The sequence below is a fragment of the Crocuta crocuta genome, unplaced genomic scaffold (genome assembly GCF_008692635.1).
Source record: "Crocuta crocuta isolate KB4526 unplaced genomic scaffold, BGI_CrCroc_1.0 scaffold153, whole genome shotgun sequence".
NCBI classification, from domain to species: Eukaryota; Metazoa; Chordata; class Mammalia; order Carnivora; family Hyaenidae; genus Crocuta; species Crocuta crocuta.
The window spans coordinates 2,792,894-2,816,280 of record NW_027529525.1 but is presented as its reverse complement, the minus strand read 5'-3'; the positions used below and the strand labels follow the sequence as shown (position 1 = coordinate 2,816,280).

Genomic DNA, 23,387 nt, shown 5'->3' with positions numbered 1-23,387 from the left:
TTCCTCTCCCTGTGTCATCACATGGTTGTCCTTTGTGCACATCTGTGTCCTAATCTCTTCTTATAAGGACACCAATCATATTGGAGTAGGACCCAAACTAATGACCTCATTTTACCTTAATTACCTTTTTAAGAACCTTATCTCATAATACAGTCATATTCTGAGGTACTGGGGGTAGGACTTCAGTACACAAGTTTTAGGATAGGGACCACAACTCAGCCCATAACACTAATCTTGATTTTACAAAATGTAGGGTAATATCCAAGACTTTTTTTTTTTAAACCTTACGATGTGGGTATTATAACCATGCAGCAAACTGCAGTCCATTCCCTGTCTCTTGCCATTCGTGCCTGCCTCTTTCTGCTCTTCTCTCTGGCCCCAGAATGAGATCAGCAAGGTGGTCAGAGCAAGTCACAGAGGGATCTGGAAATCCAAGAAGGGCATTTTGTACCAAGTAAATAAAAAGAATTATCATCCATCTGAGGTTCATTGTTTAAATTACCATGTTTATTTATGTCAACACAAAATACAATACAACAACTTACAAAAAACCATTTATCTTCATGTAATATAACTCTTCAGTGAACAGAAGTACTACTGTTAATGTTTTGACCTTTTAAGGTCCAGCCTTGGGTCAAAACAGTACTCAGAGAAATAGCAGATTCTTCTCTACCTTCCCCAATATACACACAAATAAAACTCATATTTCCTACAATCTTATTCCAGTAATTATACAAAAATATCACATGTAGAGGTGAATACTACTGTTGTGTCATCACTATTGCAACTTCCTTGTTGCTATAGGTTTTCCGCATACCCTGGGCTTCAGTCAGGAACCCCCTCTGTTAGGGGGTACATCTGCCCTTCCGGTGTCCAAGGTGATTGTTTAGTAATTCTTTGAGTAAAGCTGTGTATTCCCCAAGTGTCTGATTTACCTGAGTTACTTAGAAACCAGAAAAGAAATGTCTCCAAGTGATCAAGTGTGAATTGAAGAAACTTATCATACAGTACCTGTGCCAATTCAGTGGATAAATTTGAGGTCTCTATTACACAATGAACTATTCACCTAGTAAAAGATTTCACATTACAATTTACTCAAAGGTAATAAACGCTACACAAAAGTAGAAGACCTCACCTCTACTCTAGTACTCTAGTAATTTAAATGTTATTTTAGTCTCAGTACATTTTCAAACAAATGTTAGTTATCACTTAACTAACAAAAATCTTTCCGTCATTTCATGGACAAAACAGTCTCATACTGCGGAGAGAAGAAATATCTTGGAGCTGGAAAATCTAGGTTCTGGACCAATTCTTGTATTCACTTTCTGAGGCTTAGTTTCCTTATGAATATCAAATAAGAGGACAGTGCTTAGTGAAGCAGTACTAATAGAAAATACTATTCTACAGAGTCCTTTTCTTCAATAAACCTGTAGGTCTCAAATTATCCACATGTATTTTGCAAGTAAAATCTTACTTTTTATTTTTATTTTATTGTTTTTTCATGTTTATTTATTTGAGAGAGAGAGAGTGAGAGAGAGCACAAGCTGGTGAGTGGCAAAGAAAGAGAGGGGGCCGCAGAATCTGAAGCAGGCTCCAGGCTCTGAGCTGTCAGCACAGAGCCTGATGTGGAGCTTGAACTCATAGACCATGAGATCATTACCTGAGCCAAAGTTGGACGTTTAAACAACTGAGCCACCCAGGTGTCCCATAAATCTTACTTTTAAAAGTAAATATATGATGCATATTGGCCATATGCAACTGAAATGTGCAAGTTAGTTTATGTAAATGGAAACAAATACAGATAAAAAGTCTATTACTCATGAGAGACTGTGTACTCTTGATGTGTTTGCTTTAAGGCCATTTAAAATTTTATTCTGTTTAACCCATTTCCCTTTTGCATTATTGGAGTTCTTTTTGAGTAAACTATCTAATCATTTACAGTAGTTTTTTAACAAGAAATTAAAACTTTCATATAACATTTCTAGGGGTTAAGTGACTATGAAATTAAGTAAAAAGGATTGAGAAATATGGGAGAAGTAATAGTTGGAAAACTTGGGGTCAGGAGGGAAACTGACTGTAGGAATTTTCCAGATAATTAAAAATAATCTAAATAATAGACTAATTATTTTTGTTTTAACTGGTAACTTTCTAATTTATAAATTACTTCTTCATATGTAAAAAGTTAAATACTTGTTTGTGTACCTGACTTTTAGATACATGCAAATCCACAGAAATTATTAACACTAATTACATTTGAGACATCTTTAGAAGAATTGCATCCTCTCAGTTGAAGTAAAAGTCAGCATCTCATTTTTCATAGATTTTTAAAAGAATCCTTCTTTAGGAAAGGGCAGATTTACTCAAAGTTTAGAATTAATTCACAAGTGTGATTATTTAATGTAAGCATATGGACTTGGTGACTTTGCTGAGACAAAGACTTCAGGTAACTATATTCTTGCAACAAATGAGATTCTAATTTCAAACATTTTTCAAATGCAAATCAGGCCCCCATGTGTCATTTTGATGATTTTTTGAGGCATTAATGCAACAGAGTTAGTATTCCTCAATGATCCCCAAAGTCACCCCTTTGCTAAGGATATTTCTCTTCTTGATTATTTTGAACCTGCCAACACAGTCTCTAACCTTCATACAGACAATGACTGATCTCCAAATGACCTATTATTATCTTAAACCAACCTCATTTTAAAGCCACAAAAAAGAAAAATAGTGCATTAACATTTCATATCAGTGAAGCAGACTTTTTTGTGCATGAAGTAGTTCTATCCATCTGTGGATAAGTCCATCTTTTGTTTTTCCCTGTGTTTATATGTTACGTTTTTGAAGGTACTGGTGGAACCTCTATACAGCGGATTGGTTCCCTAAAAAGGAAGAAAGTATGTACATATTATTACATGGTTTTAATATATCTGAATAATTTTATTGTACAGTATAAATTAGAAGAAGAGAGTCAGGCTCAAGGTTGGAAGCCATTTGAATAATTTTGATTAATTTCATATATTCAATATATTCATATATAATTTCATATATTATTTTAGCATTTAAAAAGTTATACCTCTTTATTTAAATTTTTAATATGCAAAACCAGTGCCATATATGTATCATAAAAATCTGACCCTGTTTGGAAACACACTAATTTACGGATAGAAAACCAGACTTTGGCTGTTTTCTTCACTGCTATTTTACCAGAGTTGAAAACAGTGCCTAGCCAACAGCAGGCACTCAGTATTTACTGAATGAATAGAATGAACCATATGGTGGCCCCAAAGTGAAATATAAAGTAAAAATGGGAAAAGTGCACTTGTAGAAGCATACAAAGATGAATGACATAGTATCAGCCTTTAAGAGATGTATTGATGGTGAGAGGCATCACACAGGGTACAAATAATCTTGCTAAAATGAGATCAAAATTCAGGAGAAACATCTAGCCAGTATTGGGAGAAGCCTAGGACAGTGAACACCTGCTCTGGAGAGTGAAAGAATTAGGTAGCATGTGCTTCCTAGAGAATAGCAGTGTGTGAAGCAGAGAGTCACCAGGAATGATGTGTGGGATACTGAGCTCATGATGGAGTCCAGGTCCCAGCGCAGGTCAGGCAAGATGACTTTGCCTTTGGGGAAGTGCAGAGGATTTATGCCAATGTCTGGATAATTCAGCTGTGCTCTTTAAGGTGTAGATGTGCTTCTATGTGCCATCACCAGGACCAGAAGGAGCCAGGTTCTGTAAGCGTGTAAAGAAATACCAAGCTTGATCCTCCAATTTCTCTCCATTGGTTGAATTGCTCCAGGCAGGCACCTGTGTAAGGTGCAGTTTCTTATCGCCCACTTTCCAAGGTTTACTGTAATAGACTCTGGGTCTAACGTTCTCTCTTGTCTTAGCAAGAGAGCAGGATGCACCCCGACAGTTGACCACACAGGCTTTGATGTCAGACACCCCAGGTTCAAACCCAGCTCTACCACATGACCTCAGTTAAGCAATTCTGAGTCTTGGTATCCTCGTTTACATGAGGGATTACAATGTGTTTACTTCATCCATAAAGTATACTTTGGTACAGTCCCTGACACATATTCAGTGCTCAATAAATGCCATGTAATATTAGTTCTTATTTCTACCTCTTCTTCAATTTGGAATTTCATTTTCTTTAGGTTTGGGGGAGGGTTATAAAGATATTTTCCCCTGGAAGCTTTCACATTTAGCATTTCCAACCCCACTTCTGCTTGTGTATGCAGTCTAGGTATCACCTCTGACCTTCCAAATTACTTAATCTTATATTTTGGTCTCTTTATCCTACACATTGTAAAGATGGTAGCAAGTTCTACATATAGATTTCGAACACAGCTGTATTTGCTTTCCCAGAACATTTCTCTCTGTCAGTTCTCAGAAGAACTGAATAAAATTGAAAAACATTCCTGGGCCTTCCACTTGTTGCCCTTGCATTTGCCACAGTGTCTTTATTGTGAGGAGGAATCACACCTACACTCACTTCTATGTTGCCCAGAGCCAGTAACCTGACCTCTGACTGGGTAACATGTTACCTTTGTTTATGTGCCTTTAGAAAGAGATGCTATCTCAGTCATGAGCACTAATAGAAAACAGCCTCCTTAAAGGTGGATGATGAATGAAGGCCAAGTCACCATACTCCTCTACTCCTAAAGTCACTCTGGATAATTCTGAGAACCTTCCAGTCATTATTTAGTCCTGCTGCCATAAGAACCTGGAATTTGGAGAGTGAAGGGCCACTAATATAGTGTTAAGTGCAGGTAGAGTCTTGTTTGGAAACAAAGATCATGTATGAATTCTATTAAGTTTTAAAGACTACAACTATTAAGTTTAAGTTGGTTACAGAAAAATAAAGGACTCAATCAAAGAGGAAAAGTGGCAAAATAAGTGCAGGTTAGGGATGCCAAGTCCTGGAGGAAGAGGAAGACTTAGGGAAGAGAAAATATACTCTGAAAGAGTAAGTGGGCTGCAAGTAAGGCCAGCTTAGATCTTCATAAGACCAGGAACTCTTTTGTGAACCTCATCCCATGCCATGTCAAACATATTAAAATGCACCCACATTCCACACTAAGTATAATTTATTGCACTATAAAGGTGACTTAACTTACAATTAAATGAATACATGATATTATTTAGTAAACATTTAGATGACTATTAATTTTGATTGCAGTTTTCATTCTGTATTTTTAAGCAACTGTATTCAGGGGGTCTCTTACAAACCTAATTGTAGGACTTGGGCATGATGGCTGAAGCAGACCTCACCATAGCAAGAGTGAAAGGTGGGATTTGAAAGGTGGAGAAGCAGCAAGTACATATTGCTGGGAAGCAGTTGTGTTTCCTGCCCTCAGCTGAAGATCAAGACTCAGGACAATAAGGTCAAAAAAAAAGTAAGTTCAGAAAAAAGTATGGTAATGTGTAGTACTGCCTCCTCTAGGCCATGCAGGTGGCAACTTTCCTACAGGTTTCCAGCTAAGATACAGCCTTGGCTCTCCATTTCAGCTGAATCCCTTCACTGTTTAGACAAGGTTGGGTTTTCCCCCAACGATCTGGGGTGACCAGGCTGATTTCCCCAGAAGTCTGGGAGTGCTAATTTAGGCTGAGGATTTTGTAAATGCAGTGGCATATTTCTGGAGTTTGAAAAAGTGGTAATAAGAAAGCTCTTTGTCATGACCCACAGCTCTCTTAATGATTGCCTAACTGCCAAATGCAGACCTGATTTGCTTAGCACAGTACAAAATCAATCCATGACTGCAAGAAATGTCAGACTGAACATTTTTTCCCTCTAGTTAATGACTTGTCATCCTAGAAAAAAATGTCTAATCAAAGATGAATTTAAATATCTTCCCTTTGTGTTTTCATAAAAATATGGATGGGGAGGTTATTTTTAAAAGTATAATAAAAGGTAACCTTTCTTTATGGTTATGATGAAATGTTTCAAGAGGCAAGAAACTAAGCTCTTTCTTGTCTTGAGCTCTGTCACCTTTAGAGTCCAATAGAGGCCTATGGGTCAGGAAATCCAGCCCTCCCCTATGACCAGTCAAGTTCAGTTCTTCAGGAAGAAATGGTTTTTAGATTAAAAATGGAATCAAACTGAGGAACCCAAAATGAATGCGCTGAACAACATATTTTTATTTTCAATAGGATATATTAGTGAAATTTGAATTGAATTATTTGAATTAAACCTCTTTTGCATCCAAGTGAATAATTATTACTCAGTTATTATCTAGTCAAGAACATCAAACAGTTGTTATTCAAAGAAACTCAGTTTAACTGGGGAATAATATTTTTCATTTATGATTTTATCTGTTTAATGCATATTTTTGTTCCATTTTACATGAAGAAACAGTAAAAATCAGCATTTGAATGTCAGTCATGTTCTTCCTCCTGAGGGAACACAATGCATGTTTTGGGGAAATTAACTGTTAATTAAAATGTTATTTTAAAGATATTAATCATTTGTCAGTACTCATACCTTTGTATGAGAACATTAAAATGTGCTGGTTAGTAGACACACATCACATAATTGCTCAAGTGCTTGTTTGTAGAACACCTGCTTATTATTTTTAGGAGGGTCAAGGCTGTGGTTGGGAGAAAGCTGCAGTTAGGATTTCAGCTCCACCATGGACCAAAACGTTTGGGAAGTCTCTTAACTTCTCTGAGCCTCCATTCACTTACATTCAAAATGGGATTATTAAGACTGCTTCACAGGACTGGTGTTGTTCAACCAATTACTGCTATTTGGTTGAACAAAAGAAAGAGGAAAAGAAGAGGAAAAAGAAGAGGAAAGCTATATGACAAACCTCTATAGATCCATCACCCAGATTCAACAATGATCAAGATTTTGCCACACTTGCTCCACTATCCGCTTCCCTCTTAATGTGGATTTTTCTTAAAGTTTATTTTGAGAGACAGAGACAGACAGACAGACAGAGAGTCCCAAGCAGACCCCATGCTGTCAGCACAGAGCCTGACAGGGGCCTCAATCCCACAAATTGTGAGATCATGACCTGAACCAAAATCAAGAGCCAGATGCTCAGCCGACAGAGCCACCCAGGTGGCCCCCCTATCCCCTTCACTCTTTTGGGTAAATTATTTCAAAGCAAACCTAATCTTCATTTCCTTTCATTTCAAAATATGGATATTTTCTAGCAAAGTCATCATCCCATCATCTTACCTAATCACATTAATCATAATTCCTTGCTATTATTCTAATACCAAGGCTACATTATCCTCCTTCCGGGTGTCCAAGAAATGTATTTTTACAGTTGGACTGTTCAAATCAGGATCAAAACAAGATCCACGTATTGAGTTTGGTTGTTGTGTGTAAAGGTATTTTTAATACGAAGATGAAGTAGCTGAAAATTTTTGTTGTCCACTGTCTTGTGCTGTATCTTAGCATTACTTCAAAATAAGCAACCCTCATCAAGACAAATTTATCCAAAACAGAAATTGCATTTGCTTTAAGAATTGAGGATACCACTATATAATTAGAGGGAAAAAATTGTGTTAACATCAACTTATTTGGGCAGATGAACACAAAACAGCATTGTGTTTGCCTGTATTATCTCCAGTGAAATCACTGTTTTTAGAATCAGCAATGTAAGATAATTGCTATTAGATAGCTGGGCACACCATTAGAAATAGAAAGATGAAATTAAAACCATGAAATTATTCCTATGTCCCTCTAGAAATGTAATTATCTCTCCTGTGGAAAAGAAACACAGAAAATTGGAGTCCTGTTTTGTGTTTGTCTACTGTGAAGAGGAGACACATAAATTATATGCATTGAGTACACATATTTAAAGGTTGACACTTCTTAGGTATTTTTCAGGTAGTTGTTTAAAATTTGTTATTGAGAAGAACTAACTGAATGATATTTTAAAAATCTTCTCAGTTTGCCATTGTAAGCTATTATAAGTAATGAGTATTTCTATGGAAATTGGCATGACCTGTCATATTGCTCATGAACATTATTCTATTGGCTATAACACAACTGATCTATGGAAGTGTTTAAATAGAGCACCTATACTTTATTAAGAGGGGCCTGAATGATCCTCCTGGTGGTAATGATTAAATGTATCTCCTTGATGTCCTTAAACTGTATATAAGGAGTTCCATGAAACTCTTCAGAGTGGGGGAAATCCCTACTGCACTGAGAGACAAATGCATGCTATGAGCTCTATCTGGGGTCCAGATAGCTATCTAGGTTCCTTCAAAGCTGTTAGGGACATGGTGAGAGGTTAGGGAAAGAATCAGTGAAATCACTCTCTTTTAGAGCAGAAGAAAGCTGACACCCATTTCTTTCATGAGTCACTTTCTCCCGGAGACAAGGGATAGCCCCCAAGTGTTTACGTACCGTTTGCCACTTGGCCTTAGACCGTTCTGCCTCAAATTTGGCAACTTCTTTACGATCATGAAATGACACTAACAGCTTCCAAATGCACAGTAGGGCAACCCCAATGAGAAGAATAGCCAGTGAAACCCCCAACATGATCATGGGAATGTTTGGGGGCTTTGGGCAGTCTGTGGAAACAAAGAAAATTATATTAAGAAGATGGTATAATCTTGTGAGGTAGAGAAAACGTTTCTCATTAAATTTTCCAACTATGCTTTTTCTCCAGTAGAGGGTAAATTGTAACAAGTTTTGTTTTGATGAATTAAAAAAATGAGTTACTTGTTGAAGGATAGCACTATTCCTATGCAGTAGATCAAAAGATAAAGTTTGGTTATTTCAAGCAAACAGATATATACTTGAATTGCTGACTCAAAAAGAGAATCCAAGAAAGAGGATCAGTACACACAGAACATATAAAAGACCATGAAAAAGACCATCGTTTAATTACTAAAAATGGTCTCTTCTGGATAGGATAGAGTAGAAATGAAATGTGTATGTGTGCACACATTCACACACATATACACATGATACTACATTTTTATGGATTTCCTTGAAACATGAACTGTCTAGGAGATTATATTCAAAATTACATAAAACCCGCTCCCTGAGAAGTTTACTACTTGCTGCTGCCTCTTTTTTTAAAATCAAAGACAATGATGGCTATTAGTTTTATTTTAACACTAATGTAGTGCTCTGGTGTCCTGAAAAGTTCCTGGACTGGGGTCAGGAGAGGTGGGTTCAATTCCCATCTGATGTAGCTGTCTGAAATCCATCGAGTCCTTCAATCTCTCTGGGTTCCGGGACCCTCATCCAGCAAACAAAGGTGTAGTTCTTCAATGTTCCCTTAACTTCCCTGAGGATAAGATTGAGCTCAGGTGCTTATGCTTACTAAACCCACAGCTTCCAGTGGGGCACCTGGGTGACTCAGCCAGCTAAGCTAAGCGTCTGACTTCTGCTTAGGTCATGATCTCTCAGTTGGTGAGTTCCAGCCCTCCGTTGGGCTCTGTGCTAGCAGCTTAGAGCCTGGAGCCTACTTCAGATTCTGTGTCTCCCTCTATCTCTCTCTGCCCCTCCCCTGCTCACGCTCTATCTCTGTCTCTCAAAAATAAATAACAATGTTTAAAAAATTTAATAAAAAAATAAACCCATTGCCTCCTAGAGCCCTTCCCAGCGATTCTGACTCAGTGCCTCTTAGTGGAGCCACAGATTTCTTTATTACTAGCAGTATCGCAAGTGATTCTTATCGCAAGGGAAGTTTGGGAAACTAGACTTTCCGTATAGTTCTTTCAACTTGAACATTTTATGAAATGTTATTTTGACTCTATTGATGATATTAATATAATTTCACAATTACACAGTGCCTTCCCTCATTGACAGCAGAATGACTAATAATTCTTGCAATATGCCTGAGAGATGATACATTTCTTAATGAAACATTATAATTAAGCTCTCCCCTTGCTTTCATGAGGAAAAAAATCTCACATAAAAATTATCATTAAGTATCTCCCTCCCTCTGCCTCAGAAGTGAGGCAAATCTGAGATATCTGGGGGAGGAAATGAATCATGCTTAGTTTATCCTAACTCTTATTGCTTTTAGATATTCAATTAGGAGAGTCATACACACAGAACGGGTGATGCTGCTTTCAAGGTAAGGATCTATAGCTGATCTGAATTTGAGCAGGACTAATGGCCCCACAACAGCATGATGCCTGGCCTCAGACACTGTTGTTCCTTGGGCAAAAAACCAGGTAAGGAGATTTTGCAGAAATAAGTAAAGGAGCTAATGAAATGGCTACTCCAGTATGAAGATCTAATGACTTTCTAGCAGAGCAAATGAACCAGGGCTGCTTCTAAAATGTTAGCAACACTCCTGCAAAGAAAGTGGCAGGCATGTGTCAGTAAGAATATGCACTGGCTGTGTCTTTCATGACGAAATGTCTGGGGTGGGACATAGCATGCTCTTGCTGAAAGCAAGATGAAGCTTACTAAGACCCTGTTGCCAGAATGTGAATTAGGAGGGCTCTCCGGTAGAGAATAAATAAAGGAGGAACAGCCATGGCCTGGCAGAGAAAATTTTTTAAGAACTCAGAGTCATTGTACATTTATACATTGAGAATGCATTATACCTTGAGAAATTATACATTTCTCAAGAAAAGATTTCAGCCCATGTATCAGGGCAGGTATTACACAATAGAAATCCCCACTGTTTATACTCTATTTCCTGAAACGCTCAGACTAAAGACATATTTCTATGTGGGAGAAGAGGGCCATCTCCACCACAGTGTGCAGTGTTGCCTGTCGAGTCCTGGCCACTGCCACCTAATTCTAAGGTCCTGGGTTCCCAGTACTGCCAATCTTTTAGCTCTGTCACATGCAGCTAACTGAACATGGAAACGTGACTTTTCTGAATTAGGTGGTGTGGTAAGTACAAAATGCACACTGATTGTGAAGACTTAGTATGGAAAAAATGAAGCATCTCAATAATTATTGTATTGATTACATGCTAAATGACAATATTCCGGATAGACCAGATTAAATTAAACATGACTAAAATTCATTGCACCAGATTTTGACTTTTTAGTGAGGTTACTAGAAAATTTTAAGTTACATACTTCTGTTGGTGTTGATCTAACATATTTTTGGGAGCCAGGTATTTATTATGATCATACAGCCAGTGGGAGGCAGTATAGCACAGTAGTTAGGAGCCTGGGCTCTTGGCCAGACTGCCAGAATTCCCTAACCAGCGCTGGTACTTAATTGCTGCAAGACCTAACACACCTTTTAACTTGTTCTGCTTCAATTTCCTTATCTGTAAAATGGAAATAATAGCAATACTTGCTTTATATGGTTGTTACATTGAGGGGGCTAAAAGAATTAATGCACGTAAAGCATATAGAACAATACCTGGCAAAAGGCATTAGTAAAGGCTCAATAAATGACAGCTGCTATTCTTATTCTTATTCTTTTATTCTTATTCTTATTCTTATTCTTATTCTTATTCTTATTCCTATTCCTATTCCTATTCCTATTCCTATTCCTACAAATACAGTCTTCTTCCTCTTCTATTCTCAAGACTTCAAGGACCTGGACCATCCATGTTGGAAACTGTGGGTATAACATTCACATCCACATCCCTGCCAGGAAGGCTCCCAAATGTCATTTTTTAAAATTTAATGTTTATTTATTTTTTTGAAGGAGAGAGACAGAGCATGAGCAGGCCAGGGGGAGAGAGAGAGGGAAACACAGAATCCGAAGCAGGCTCCAGACTCTGAGCTGTCAGCACAGAAACTGACACGGGGCTCAAACTCACAAATTGTGAGATCATGACCTGAGCCGAAGTTGGATGCTTAACTGACTGAGCCACCCAGATGCCCCCACCCTCCCAATGTCATTTCTTGACTGTGGCTCTTATAAATGTGGCTTTTATACTCTGAAAGTTCTTCCAGATGTAAGAAAAATGAGCAAAGCTCTCCCTACATCCACACACACTGATGGTGACTGTTCACTTGGTTTCTTTTAAACCTTGTTTGTAGGACCGTCGAAATCCTTAGACTCCACTTCCTCCTTCTATCCTTGCCTCTGATCTATGGCCATGGGATTCTCTGGTCTTACAGTTGTGAGAAGAGCCTGCAGATTCCCGGACAGGCTCTGCTCTTAGGGCCTCTGTAAGTTCAGGGCCTACCCAGGAACAGGAATATTTGCCAGGGAGAAGCATCTTTGGAGCTGTCAGGTGACTTCTGTTAAGCCTCAAGGAGGTAATTTTCCCCTCACTTTTCCCTACTACAAAAGCATAGGGAGAATAAAAAGCCTTAATAAAAAGTCATCAGGGAGTCTGAGTGCTTTCAGAAGGACGGCATGTTTATGTGCCACTCGGATTGTGTCGAAGCACACACAAAAAAACCCCCCAATAGTTTGGTAATGAGGAGACATTTGTCAGCCAAAGGCATGTTCTCCTCTCTCTCTCTCCCCCCCAACCCCCCTCCCCCCCTACACACACAAAATAAAACTCAAACCTACAGATACAAAAGCCCCTGAATTAAAAACAATTCTGGAAGTTCATTTTTGTTGTTTGAAACTAGTTTTTCCAATGGAATCAATATTATATTTCAGGAGAACTTGCTAAAGCCACTGCCATGGTTACAAATAGAGGATTGGGGGTATAGGTCAAAAATCTGGCTTTATAAAACACATAATGAGGAGGCAAGTTTTTTGTACTATTCTTCCTTGTGGAGCAGAATTCACCTTAAATTTCCTTAACTAATGGCCTCTGCAAAGCATTTTATATATGCATTTCAAAGAGGTTGATTCATATGAGATTTTCAAGAGCAAGTCTCCAGGTGCACTCTGCCCACCTGAGCTTCAAGGCCAAGGTCACAATCTTGATACAAGATGTGTGATACCCTTGTATCTTGTATTGTGTTGACTTCTACCTCCCATTGACCTTCAACACTATACTGTGATATTTTTCTAATCATGTTTTCTTGGTTGGTTTATAGTTTCTTGAAATTACTTTTTGGTTACTTTGGTATTGCTTTGGCTTTTACACACTTTAGTGATGGCAGTTTGATATTCTTGGTTTCAAATTTGGGACTTAATATTTTGTCAACACAATGATAAGCAAGCGCACACAACAAAATACATCTGCCTGCTAGCCTGTCCTTAGCTGTTGTTTGGGGCAGAACTTAGGCTCCAAGCTTTTGAGGGGAGAAGGAGGAGGTTGCTGACAAGAGCTGGAGAGATCTGATTTAATGCAGCTGTCATTTCTGCCAGAAAGATTTAGGAACACATCATTAATTGAAGACAGAAAAGGTGAGGCACTTGTGAATATCTAAGAATGCAACCAGGGAGGTTTTGAAGCCATCTGTAGCAGAGTAGTGTTAAAATGCAGAGTTCGGGGCCACACATCACACATGCTGACTCAGGATGCAGGCATTTTAGCAAGCTCCTCAGGTGAGTCTGATACTCACTAAAATTTAAAACTTCTCAACAAAAGTATCTTTTCCACTATTTTCTATTTAATATAAACTTCTCTGTGAGATTTTTGAGATTTTTACTTGAGAGCTTCCCAAGTCCTGAGCAAACTCCATGAGTTGGTATGTTGAAAATCTAAGAAGCTATGGACCCTGACTTTCTTTGGGGCTCACTTCCTTCTTCACTTCCTCTTTCATGTCTTTTCTGACTCAATGAGCCATTATTGTAGGTTATGAATTGATACATGTTTTATATGCATTATTCCATTTAATCTTTGAGTCAACCCTTAGAAGAAGGTACTATTATTATTCCCATTTTACAGATGAAGAGAAACTCAGAGGCAAGTATCTTCTAGAATGTCAAGCAGCTATTAAGTGGTAGAGCAGGATTTGAGCCAAGATTTGTCTGATGAAAATCTCATCCTTTTAGACTATTATGCTTCTCCCTGTTGGCCTTTTTAAAGATATATCTTTTGCTTACATTGCATTTAATCAGTCCATCTTTCTACAAACCATCAGCCAGCTTTTGGGGAGATGATGATTGGTACAAATATACTCCTCTTGTTTTGTAGTCTAAGTAACAGACATTGGAACATATCAAACCTTTCAACAAGTATATTTCAATCCCTGGGAAAGTAGAAGCACTCCATCAAAATTCTGGAAATGTCTTTCCTGGAAAGCTACCCAAAGTGTCTTTCTGGTTGTTTCTTCCTCTCCCACATAGTATCACTTACCATTGACAATGGAAGGTATGCCACCCACCTCTCTCATTGATGCTGTGAATGATGGTTTTCCCTTCATTATCTGTAGTTATTAGGAATGTAATAAGACATTCATTTTCTCCTTGCAGAGAACAGGGAACAGAACTATCCTTTGAAAAATCTGCAGATAAAGGTGTCATTCATTAGATTAAATGAGATTCCAAAAGAGATTATTTTTAAAGCAAAGTGGTATTGAGTTTTAATATGCAAATAGGAATTTTCAACATTGCAGAATAGGAATAAAAAGACATAGGATTTTTACCACCACTGAGGTTTTAGTTTCTATTCATGTTCCAGAAGAGTTCCAGGTGTGGTCAATCAGGACTGACCATCAAATGCACTTGTCAAACTGATGGGGAAAGGATTTCAATAGACTGAAAGTACTTGAAGGCAGCCTACTTGTCTTGGGATAGAATGGCCTTGATTGTGGCAATGAGAGGGCTGTATGTTCCTCTTGGCTGTGAGCATCTGGGAGGAAGCCTAGATTACATTTCAGAAAAAGACTGCACAACCCAAACTGATACTGATACTTCTAAAGGGACCTTTCCCACAGTCAAGTTGATGGTCATGTATTATCACAACAGTAAATATAAATTAATGTCAGGAAATGGACATTGAAGTGTTATATGCTCAGGGACCAGTAGGAGGAGAGTAAACCCCAGATTAAAAGGGACACAGTTGAGCTTGCCTACTATTCAGTATAGCCCATTTGTTAGTTAAAAAAAACAAACATAATCCATTTTTGTTCAAATCTTTTTCAAATAGAATTTTATTGAGCTTATTCAAGAGGCAGAAAATGAATGCCATTATAGAAACTGAAAATATAGTAAAATGGTCAATCCACAATGTTAGTACCATTTATCAGAAGTTTTAGAGGTTTGGCACCTATGCCAAAATTATGTAGCATTTTCCAAATTAAAAAAAATCTTGCTTAAAATTCTCCTATCTTCTAAGTTGGATTGCAATGATATTGTTTTTTGATACAAATGATATAAAAACTTTTTTCAGAAATCTGTAAATGGAACAACTGTTTGCTTTTAACCTAAAATTTTGACATATGATCCAATATTAGTATATGACACATTGAGTCAGAATATTGGGGACATTCCAAGATAACCGTAGATATACTCTTGCTAGACCTCTAATTTTTCTCATTACCTTAAAAATAAGTTTTAATAAAACAGAATCTATATGTGTTCCTCATATTCTAACAAAGTAAATAATACGCTATTTTTTTGTTCAACAATGCTGTAGCCACAGAAAGGAAGATATTAAGTTGGTTTAGCATTTGATTTATAAGATAAAATCCTCATGTCAGGGTCTATAAGAAGAATGTCTGTATTATCTATGAAAAAAAGGAATGAGTAAAACATTTAGCATTATTAATAGGATTTCAGATGATAAATTTAAGTGGAAAAAAATTGCTTTTGAATCCATTAGAAGCATCTATTTACATAAGAATATCAAGAAATCTAATTATAAATCATTCTCATCTGGGTCATTCCAATGTTTATGATCTTGTAAATCACCTGAGAGTTCATTTAAAATAAGGATTCCAGAGACCCATCCTGGCTATCTGATTCCAGACGTTGGTGGTATGCACAGGAGGGTGTAGTTTAGTGAGTTGTTTAACAATATTTTTTAATAAGGTGATCTGATTTAGATCTTCGAGAACCTCCAGGCAACAGTGGATTTTTTTGTTGTTTGTGTAATTTTGTGTGTTATTGGATGCAATAGCCCTGCATGTATAATTCATACTTTGGTCACTTTTAGATGGCCTTTACCACATGTCCTCCTGCCAGACCACTCCAATTAACTAGAATTCATGAAGTCTTGGAGAATATGCTTTTTCAAGGTGGAGAATGCATTTTTTTTCTCCCTCTCTCCCTCTCTGCCATGACAGTGCACACCCACTGTGTTCCTCCCAAGCTTACTTAATGGAACATTTTATTCTCAGGTAGAAAATATGTGGATAGCTTATAATACTCTTTTCAGTAATATTAATCCTGCTTTTTTATTTTCTTTTAAAGAGCTACACTGAAGCACAGGGAGGCTTAATTTACTTCACCAGGATTATTTAAGTTTTAATGGAACTGTTAATATGACCTTTGCGTCATGGCTCCCTTCTTGCTTTAATTACTTCACCACTCCTTTTCATGACTGTTATGACTCTAGATTTAGCCAGTTTTGTAGTGTTTGGGTATTAAAATGGTATTATTGAATGTGCAATGAAAGGGTCCAGCTTGGGCTAGAGATTTGCATAATTAGCTGCTAAGGTTTTCTTTTGTTGTTCATTAAGAAATGGACCTTTCTTTTTGACTCTCCTTTATGAGTGCCAGCAGCAGCAGCAGTGTGCTGCTCTAGAATAATACAGTGATATAAAGTCTTGGGCAGTCCATGAAATTATACTTAGAAAAGAAAGAAATGTGAGAATGGGGGTGAGGAGGCCAGCGTCCAGGAAGGATATAGAAATATAAACCATCTGCACCACTGAATTAAGACAATTATGTGTTAAGGACCTGTGCTCTGGGGCTGAGTCAGTAGTTCTCAGAGAAACAGTTTCCCAAGGAAAAAGAAAAGGGTTCTGTGGCCAAACAAGTTTGGGAATCCTTCCTTACTCCAATTCTTTCTTTTGCCTCTCCTGAAAATTCACAATGCATATTTAATGCAATATGCCTAATTTCTCAGGAGTCTTGGAAAATAAGCAAAAAGCTTAGCTCCCCATTTCCAAAATTTATATGACCATGGATGCTATTTTCCATTTAACACTTTCAGAATTAGTGTTCCCATGGAACACACTTTGAGTAACAATGCTCTGAGTACATGAATGTTGGAGTAGATTACAAAGTATCTTTCAGTAAAATGGAATGAGTAAAGTTAGGCCACATGTCTTTAAAATGCTCACATGGCACACCTGAGGAACAATTTATTTGGATTATAAATTATGCTCTTCTACTTTACTCTCCATATCCTTGTCGGGGTAGGTGGGGCTGAGAGAAGATCCTATGTGAGAGCAAATAGATGGGGATAATTTCAAGGTGATGTGATCAATGACATAACTGTTTGAGTAACTTAAAATAGAACTTATAAAAGTCTCATTAGAAAAGTGACTTTTGGGGGTGTCTGGGTGGCTCAGTTGGTTAACCTTTCAGCTTTGGCTCAGGTCATGATCTCGCAGTTTGTGGGTTGGAGCCCCACATCGGGCTCTGTGCTGATAGCTCAGAGCATGGAGCCTGTCTTTGGATTCTGTGTCTCCCTCTCTTTCTGTCCCACTCCTGCTCATGCTATTTCTCTCCCTCTCAAGAATAAATAAACATAAAAAAATTTTTTTAAAAAGTGACTTTTTAATTATTTTTGTTTTTTATTTTAGAGAGTCCACAAGCAGGGGAGGGGTAAAGAGGGAGAGGGGGAGAGGGAGAGGGAGAAAGAGGGAGAAAGAGAGCGAGCGAGCGAGAGAGAGAGAGAGAGAGAGAGAGACATAAGCAGGCTCCATACTGAGTGTGAAACCTGATATAGGGGCTTGATCCCACAACCCTGGGATCTAGAGTTGGATGCTCAACCCATTGAGCCACCCAGGCATCCCAGAAAAGTAACTTTTTAATTCACAGGCTGACAAATGTTTTTCTCTCAAATTCAACAAGGTTAGTGCCTTAAATGGTATTAGAAATCCAGTTAATATTTTCAGTTTCTGAGTTACAAATAATTGTAGTCCCCTATTTTGAAGATAATCTATCCAATTACACAAAAAGAATAATGCAAATATTTTGAATGCCACTTGAGACCCAGTGTTCCTCTCAAATCCAAGTATTTATGATAATCTACTTGAAAACTGTATATTTAAATATAGTAACTCTGTTCATGACTTACATGTTTCCAAGGTTTATTCCCTTTTTCCCCTTGGCATATTAGATTCCCCATGTTGCTGGTGAATGGTGTTCTAGTAATTTATAGGACTTTTTTTTTCTGCAATTTTTAGCCATTTCTTAGAAACACTTGGTAAATATCTCCACTGTTGGCTGTGAAATGAAGCCTTAGGATATGCTGTGCCTATGAACCAGTTACTAATGTGGACAGTCCACAAATGCTACTTTCCTCAGTGCTTTTACTGCATCCTGCTTTCAGTATTAGGGTAAGGTACATACCATCTGGTCCAATTTATGGCTATTTGGCATATTTATCTTTAGTCACCAGAAAAGCACAAAAGAGGAGTTTTATGAGCACTAATCTTGCTCCTCTGTGCAGGCTTATTCAACTGTGCACAGTCAGAAATCTCAATGTTAAAACAATATAGATAATTTTCAAAACAATAAATGCCACTAACTTATTCCACTTTGGACATGGATTAATTTCTCTATTCTATTTCTGTTTCTTCAAGATACACATCCTAGAGTGTCATAAATTGTCTTGATTATTGCACTTCACCTGAGATACATCTTGGTCATGGCTCTCATGTGTGTAGGCAGTGGTTCAGCCTGAGCAGTATTCGAATGCAGAGAGTTTGGGGTGATGGAAAAATGAATCCCCCTAGACTGGCCCTTTAGGAGGAGCCAGTCATCTTTACAATTATTTTTTAATTTTGCTTATTATTTATTTATTAATTTTTAAGTGTCTATTTGTTTTTGAGAGAGAGAAACAGACCAGAGTGCAAGCAGGGAAGGGGCAGAGAGAGAGAGTGAGACATAGAAACCAAAGCAGGCTCCAGGCTTTGAACTGAAGGCACAGAACCCAACATGGGGCTTGAACCCATGAACTGTGAGATCATGACCTGAGCTGAAGTTGGATGCTCCATCGACTGAGTCACCCAGGCACCCCACAAATTATTTGTTTAAATGGCCTTCCTAGCTAAAATACAATCTACTTAAATGTTTGAGATGACATTTTGCTATTAAAAATAATCTTATTTTAAGTAATTAAATTGTAAAATGACAGGTGAAAGCAAGAGCAGAATTTGCTTAGCAGTTAAAGGTAACAGGCCCTTCTTATTTTGGAGAAGTGATACAACAAGGATTTAAGGGTGGCCTTGTAACACCTATGCTCCGAAACCACATAGAAGTGGTGGAGGAAAAATGGCTACTAACCAGAAACTGCTTGATGACTGAGACTTGCTCCCAGGAAACCCTTATTATACTTCACCTTCTCCCATTTTCAAATAGGGCAATCCAATGATAGAGGATGATTTCAGGTTTGGAGATTAACATTTAGCTATTTTTTAAATTTTCTTTTCTAATTAAAAATTAACATTCTGGAATTTTCTGCAATTGTTTTTTGTTAAGCAGAGGTGAACTTGCCAACAGAACCGCAGCCAAATAGAATAGCTATGACTTTACATTGCTTGTATCCCAAACCATCATGTTTTTAGACTCATGGAATGTGTTTACTCTTATAAACTAATGTTGCTGGGGCACCTGGGTGGCTCAGTCAGTTAAGCATCTTACTCTTGGTTTCAGCTCACGTCATGATCTCACAGTTCATGGGTTCCATCCCCGCATCAGGCTCTATGCTGACAGTGGAGAGCCTTCTTGGGATTCTCTCTCTCCCTCTCTCTGCCCCTTTCACTGTTTCTCAAAAAATAAATAAATAAAACAACAACAACAAAATTAATGTTGAACTAATGCCCTGGTTCAAATGAGGTCGAGTTACTAAAAAGCCCTTCACAGTGTTTCTGTCTCTCAAGACCTATGTAAAGACAAAGAAAGTAATTGAAGACAAATATAACCTTCTGCTTCATTGACGGTCACACCAACTAGTTTGCATTTTTCAACGCATTCTTCTCGGGCCTGGCCATCGGCAGACAGGTGGCATTCAATGCAGCTCCTGTGAACATTATTCAGTAGAGTTTATCAGTTCATGTTGTTGGAAAACATATGCAGCTGGGTTATTGCTTTAATGCTTTAATGCTGTTACTGTGGTTCGTGCTCTAGGAATGTCTCATAGAGGATGTTGCTTTTGTTATTTTCAGAAAGATATTTGAGTGATGTTCAAGAGGAAACTGCTTTATTCTGATTCCACGTAGTAATCAGTGTTTCACGAGCCAGCCTTGACAGTAGCTGTTATCCTCATCTGTCTCTAATTGCCTTTGATTGGTTAAGTAACAAACAAAAAAACCCCAGTAATAAGACAAACTTATTTTGGTGTTTGATTTAGGGTTTTTTTTGTTGTTGTTCATTTTACATTTTCCTTGAAAAGGTTTACGCTGCTAAAATATGATTCATGACTATACAAAGTTTGAATTTCTTAACAGAAATCATCTGTTTTAAGAATTCTAAGAATTCATACATGTCATGAAAGGCTATTTCAAAGATTCTTTTGTCTGTAACTATTTTGAATGAGTCTAAGCCTCACAGGGGTATTTTTAAATGCTGAGGTTACAGCTTGGATCCTCATTAACATGGGCTTTTTAGTAAATGAACTCTACTTACAGAAAAGTATATTTCTAAGAACAGTCCAGGAATTAAGCTTCTCTAATGATATCTATGCAGCAGAGTAAAACTTAGACTTTGAATTAATCTTATGCTACAAATCACTTTATAACCAGATTCTGTTTGGAGTACAATACAGCAAAGTTTTCTTTTCTTTTCTTTTTTAATAGTTTATTGTCCAGTTGGTTTCCATGTAACACCCAGTGCTCAACCCAGGTGCTCTCATCTATGCCCATCACCCCCCTTCCCCTCTCCCCCACCCCCATTAGCCCTCAGTTTGTTCTCAGCATTCAAGAGTCTCTCATGGTTTGCCTCCCTCCCTCTCCCCAACTATTTTTCTCCTTCTCCTCCCCCATGGTCCTCTGTTAAGTTCCTCCTAATCCACCTATATGTGCAAACATATGGTAGCTGTCCTTCTCTGCCTGACTTATTTTGCTCAGCATAAAACCCTCAAGTTCCATCCATGTTGCTACACATGGCCAGATTTCATTCTTTCTCATTGCCATGTAGTATTCCATTGTATAGATAAACCACATCTTCTTAATCCATTTGTCCATTGATGGACACTTAGTCTCTTTCCATGTTTTGGCTATTGTTGAGAGTGCTGCTATGAACATTGGAGTCCATGTGCCCCTATGCATCAGCACTCCTGTATCCCTTGGGTAAATTCCTAGCAGTGCTATTGCCGGGTCATAGGGGAGATCTATTGTTAATTTTTCAAATAAGCAAAGTTTTCTTACCGTGGGCACACATCACCCTACCTCTCTCTTCCCCAGGCCATGCAAATCTATGCTCTTCTAAGTGCTGGAAACATTCTCCACAGCATCAGGCTTCCCTCAATGCCAGCTGAAACTGCATTGCCCTAGGCAAGCCTTCCCTGACTCCTACCAGTTCCTTCTCTTAAAGTGGAAAACTCTGAATTCCTTTGTAGGAAGGGCTAAGAAGCAGCAGTTTATGTGGGAGTGGGGGAAAGAAGTCTTGTCTGGAAATTGCCTTTGCATTACAAGTATATTTCATTTATCTAGGTTATATTATTTAGAGGATCTTTGTAGGGGGCTGCTGGACATTGTGGAAACCCTTACACCCTCTACACTTTGTGCATCTCATTGATGTCTGTCCAATCTAGTTTTGTAGCCCTGCCATATAATTCCACAGTCCCCTCTATATCCCTTATTGTAACTGTCAGCTCAGATATCATTATAATTACTTTTAAAAAGTCTGTCTTTCCCACTAGATTCTTAGCGTGTGTGATGGCAAGAACTATAACTGTTTTAGTCATCATTATGTGTTTTTGGTGAACAATAGGTACTTCATATCTATTTGATAAATGAATGTATAAATGAATAAATGGAAGAATGGATTCATCTCGAAGCTAACATAAACACCAAGGAGATTACCTGATCCCTCAAATTCAAACTACCTGGATTGTTAATTTCATATTATATAAACCAGACTTAAATTGAATCATGTTTACAGAGATGAAGGAGATAAATAATGGAAGGAACATCCTGAAAGGATATTTTACATTTAATTCTGTTCAACTAAGTCTAACTAAGTCCCCACACTTCTCCTGGCATATGTCCAGGCACAGTGACAGAGAGGTTTTGACACTTGAATGGTGAGGAGCCACTGAGTGAATATTGATTTTCTTACTTTGTTTACACTGGAAATGCAAATGTTACCATGTTGGGTGCTGAGTTAATGAAACTATGAACCGTTTAAGCAATGTTTGCTGCATAATACATTATATACTGCAGTGTCATCACACAGCCCATTTGGAGACTTGCTTCATTTGACCTATAAACGTTGCCCCCACTGCCCATTAAGAAGTTGGCTAGCAACCAAAGGAATAGATTTTTTTTACTGGAAAACAAAACATGTTTTGTTGTTGCTGTTGTTCATCTGGTATAAAAGAAAATACAAAACACAATAGCTGTGTAGAATGACAACCAGAGAGAGGTGCCAAAGAGCATGAGCGGTCAAGAGGGAAGAAATGGAAAGCCAAGATCCTCTTTCTGCCTTTTTGCCTCCATGAGTCTATAGATAGGAATGAATCAGTAAGGTCAGGCTTTAAACTTCTAGATAAGAAAGAAGCTTGTCTGTTTCCTCTGAAAAGGTACTGAATGTGGGTGTCATCAGGCTACCTCCAGGGCATTCCTTATGTGTGGCTGGTATTGTAAGTGAAAGGCCACCTGATGTTATCAGTGTAGGACATCAGCTCAGCTTCCTCAGGCTTGTTTCTAGCAGAAATGTGAGTGACATTGTGGTCCTGGATAAGCAGGACAAAGAAAGAGTCAAGTCAGACACTGTCGTTCCAGGGGCCCTCTGGGTCTGTGTATTTGGGTGGATGCTGGGAGAAGAAACCCACCAAAAGCAACATGACGTTTGAGTAAAGGGACCAAGGGAAGTTGAGACGTTACCGTTTGGAGTTACAGGGATCGCCACAGGTAGGACAGCGTTCACAGGTGGGTCCAGACGCCCCCGGGTTCGTGCAAACACACTTGCCACAGATGCAGTCCCCTCGCCCGCTGCAGAGCACCCCGTCCTCCGAGACGCAGGAGTCGGTGCTGGTGGTGCAGTTACAGTACTCGCCTGCCCAGCCGTTCCTGCACACGCATTCGCCGCAGTCACAGTCGCCGTTATCTGCAAAAAAAAAACCCAGTGATGCTTAGGGCAGAAGCCACTTCCGATTCCAGGGCCACCTTTTCTCTTTGCCTTTATTTATTTATTTTAATTTTTTAACGTCTATTTATTTTTGAGAGACAGAGAGGCAGATCTTAAGCCAGGGAGGTGCAGAGAGAGAGAGGGACACACAGAACCTGAAGC

General features: G+C 38.3%; 1 protein-coding gene across 2 annotated transcripts in view; it reads right to left on the bottom strand.

Moving 5' to 3' along the window:
• Positions 1-2,780: 2,780 nt before the first annotated feature.
• ITGB6 (integrin subunit beta 6) overlaps positions 2,781-23,387 on the bottom strand; it is a 75,310-nt gene continuing 54,703 nt past the window's right edge. For both annotated transcript variants that reach the window (XM_077761002.1, XM_077761003.1), the window contains 5 exons: positions 22,982-23,204; positions 19,859-19,956; positions 14,144-14,263; positions 8,373-8,539; positions 2,781-2,879 (listed from right to left, as the gene is read on the bottom strand). In XM_077761002.1, coding sequence (XP_077617128.1) covers positions 2,781-2,879; positions 8,373-8,539; positions 14,144-14,263; positions 19,859-19,956; positions 22,982-23,204 — 707 coding nt within the window. The remainder of the gene's footprint in view (positions 2,880-8,372; positions 8,540-14,143; positions 14,264-19,858; positions 19,957-22,981; positions 23,205-23,387) is intronic.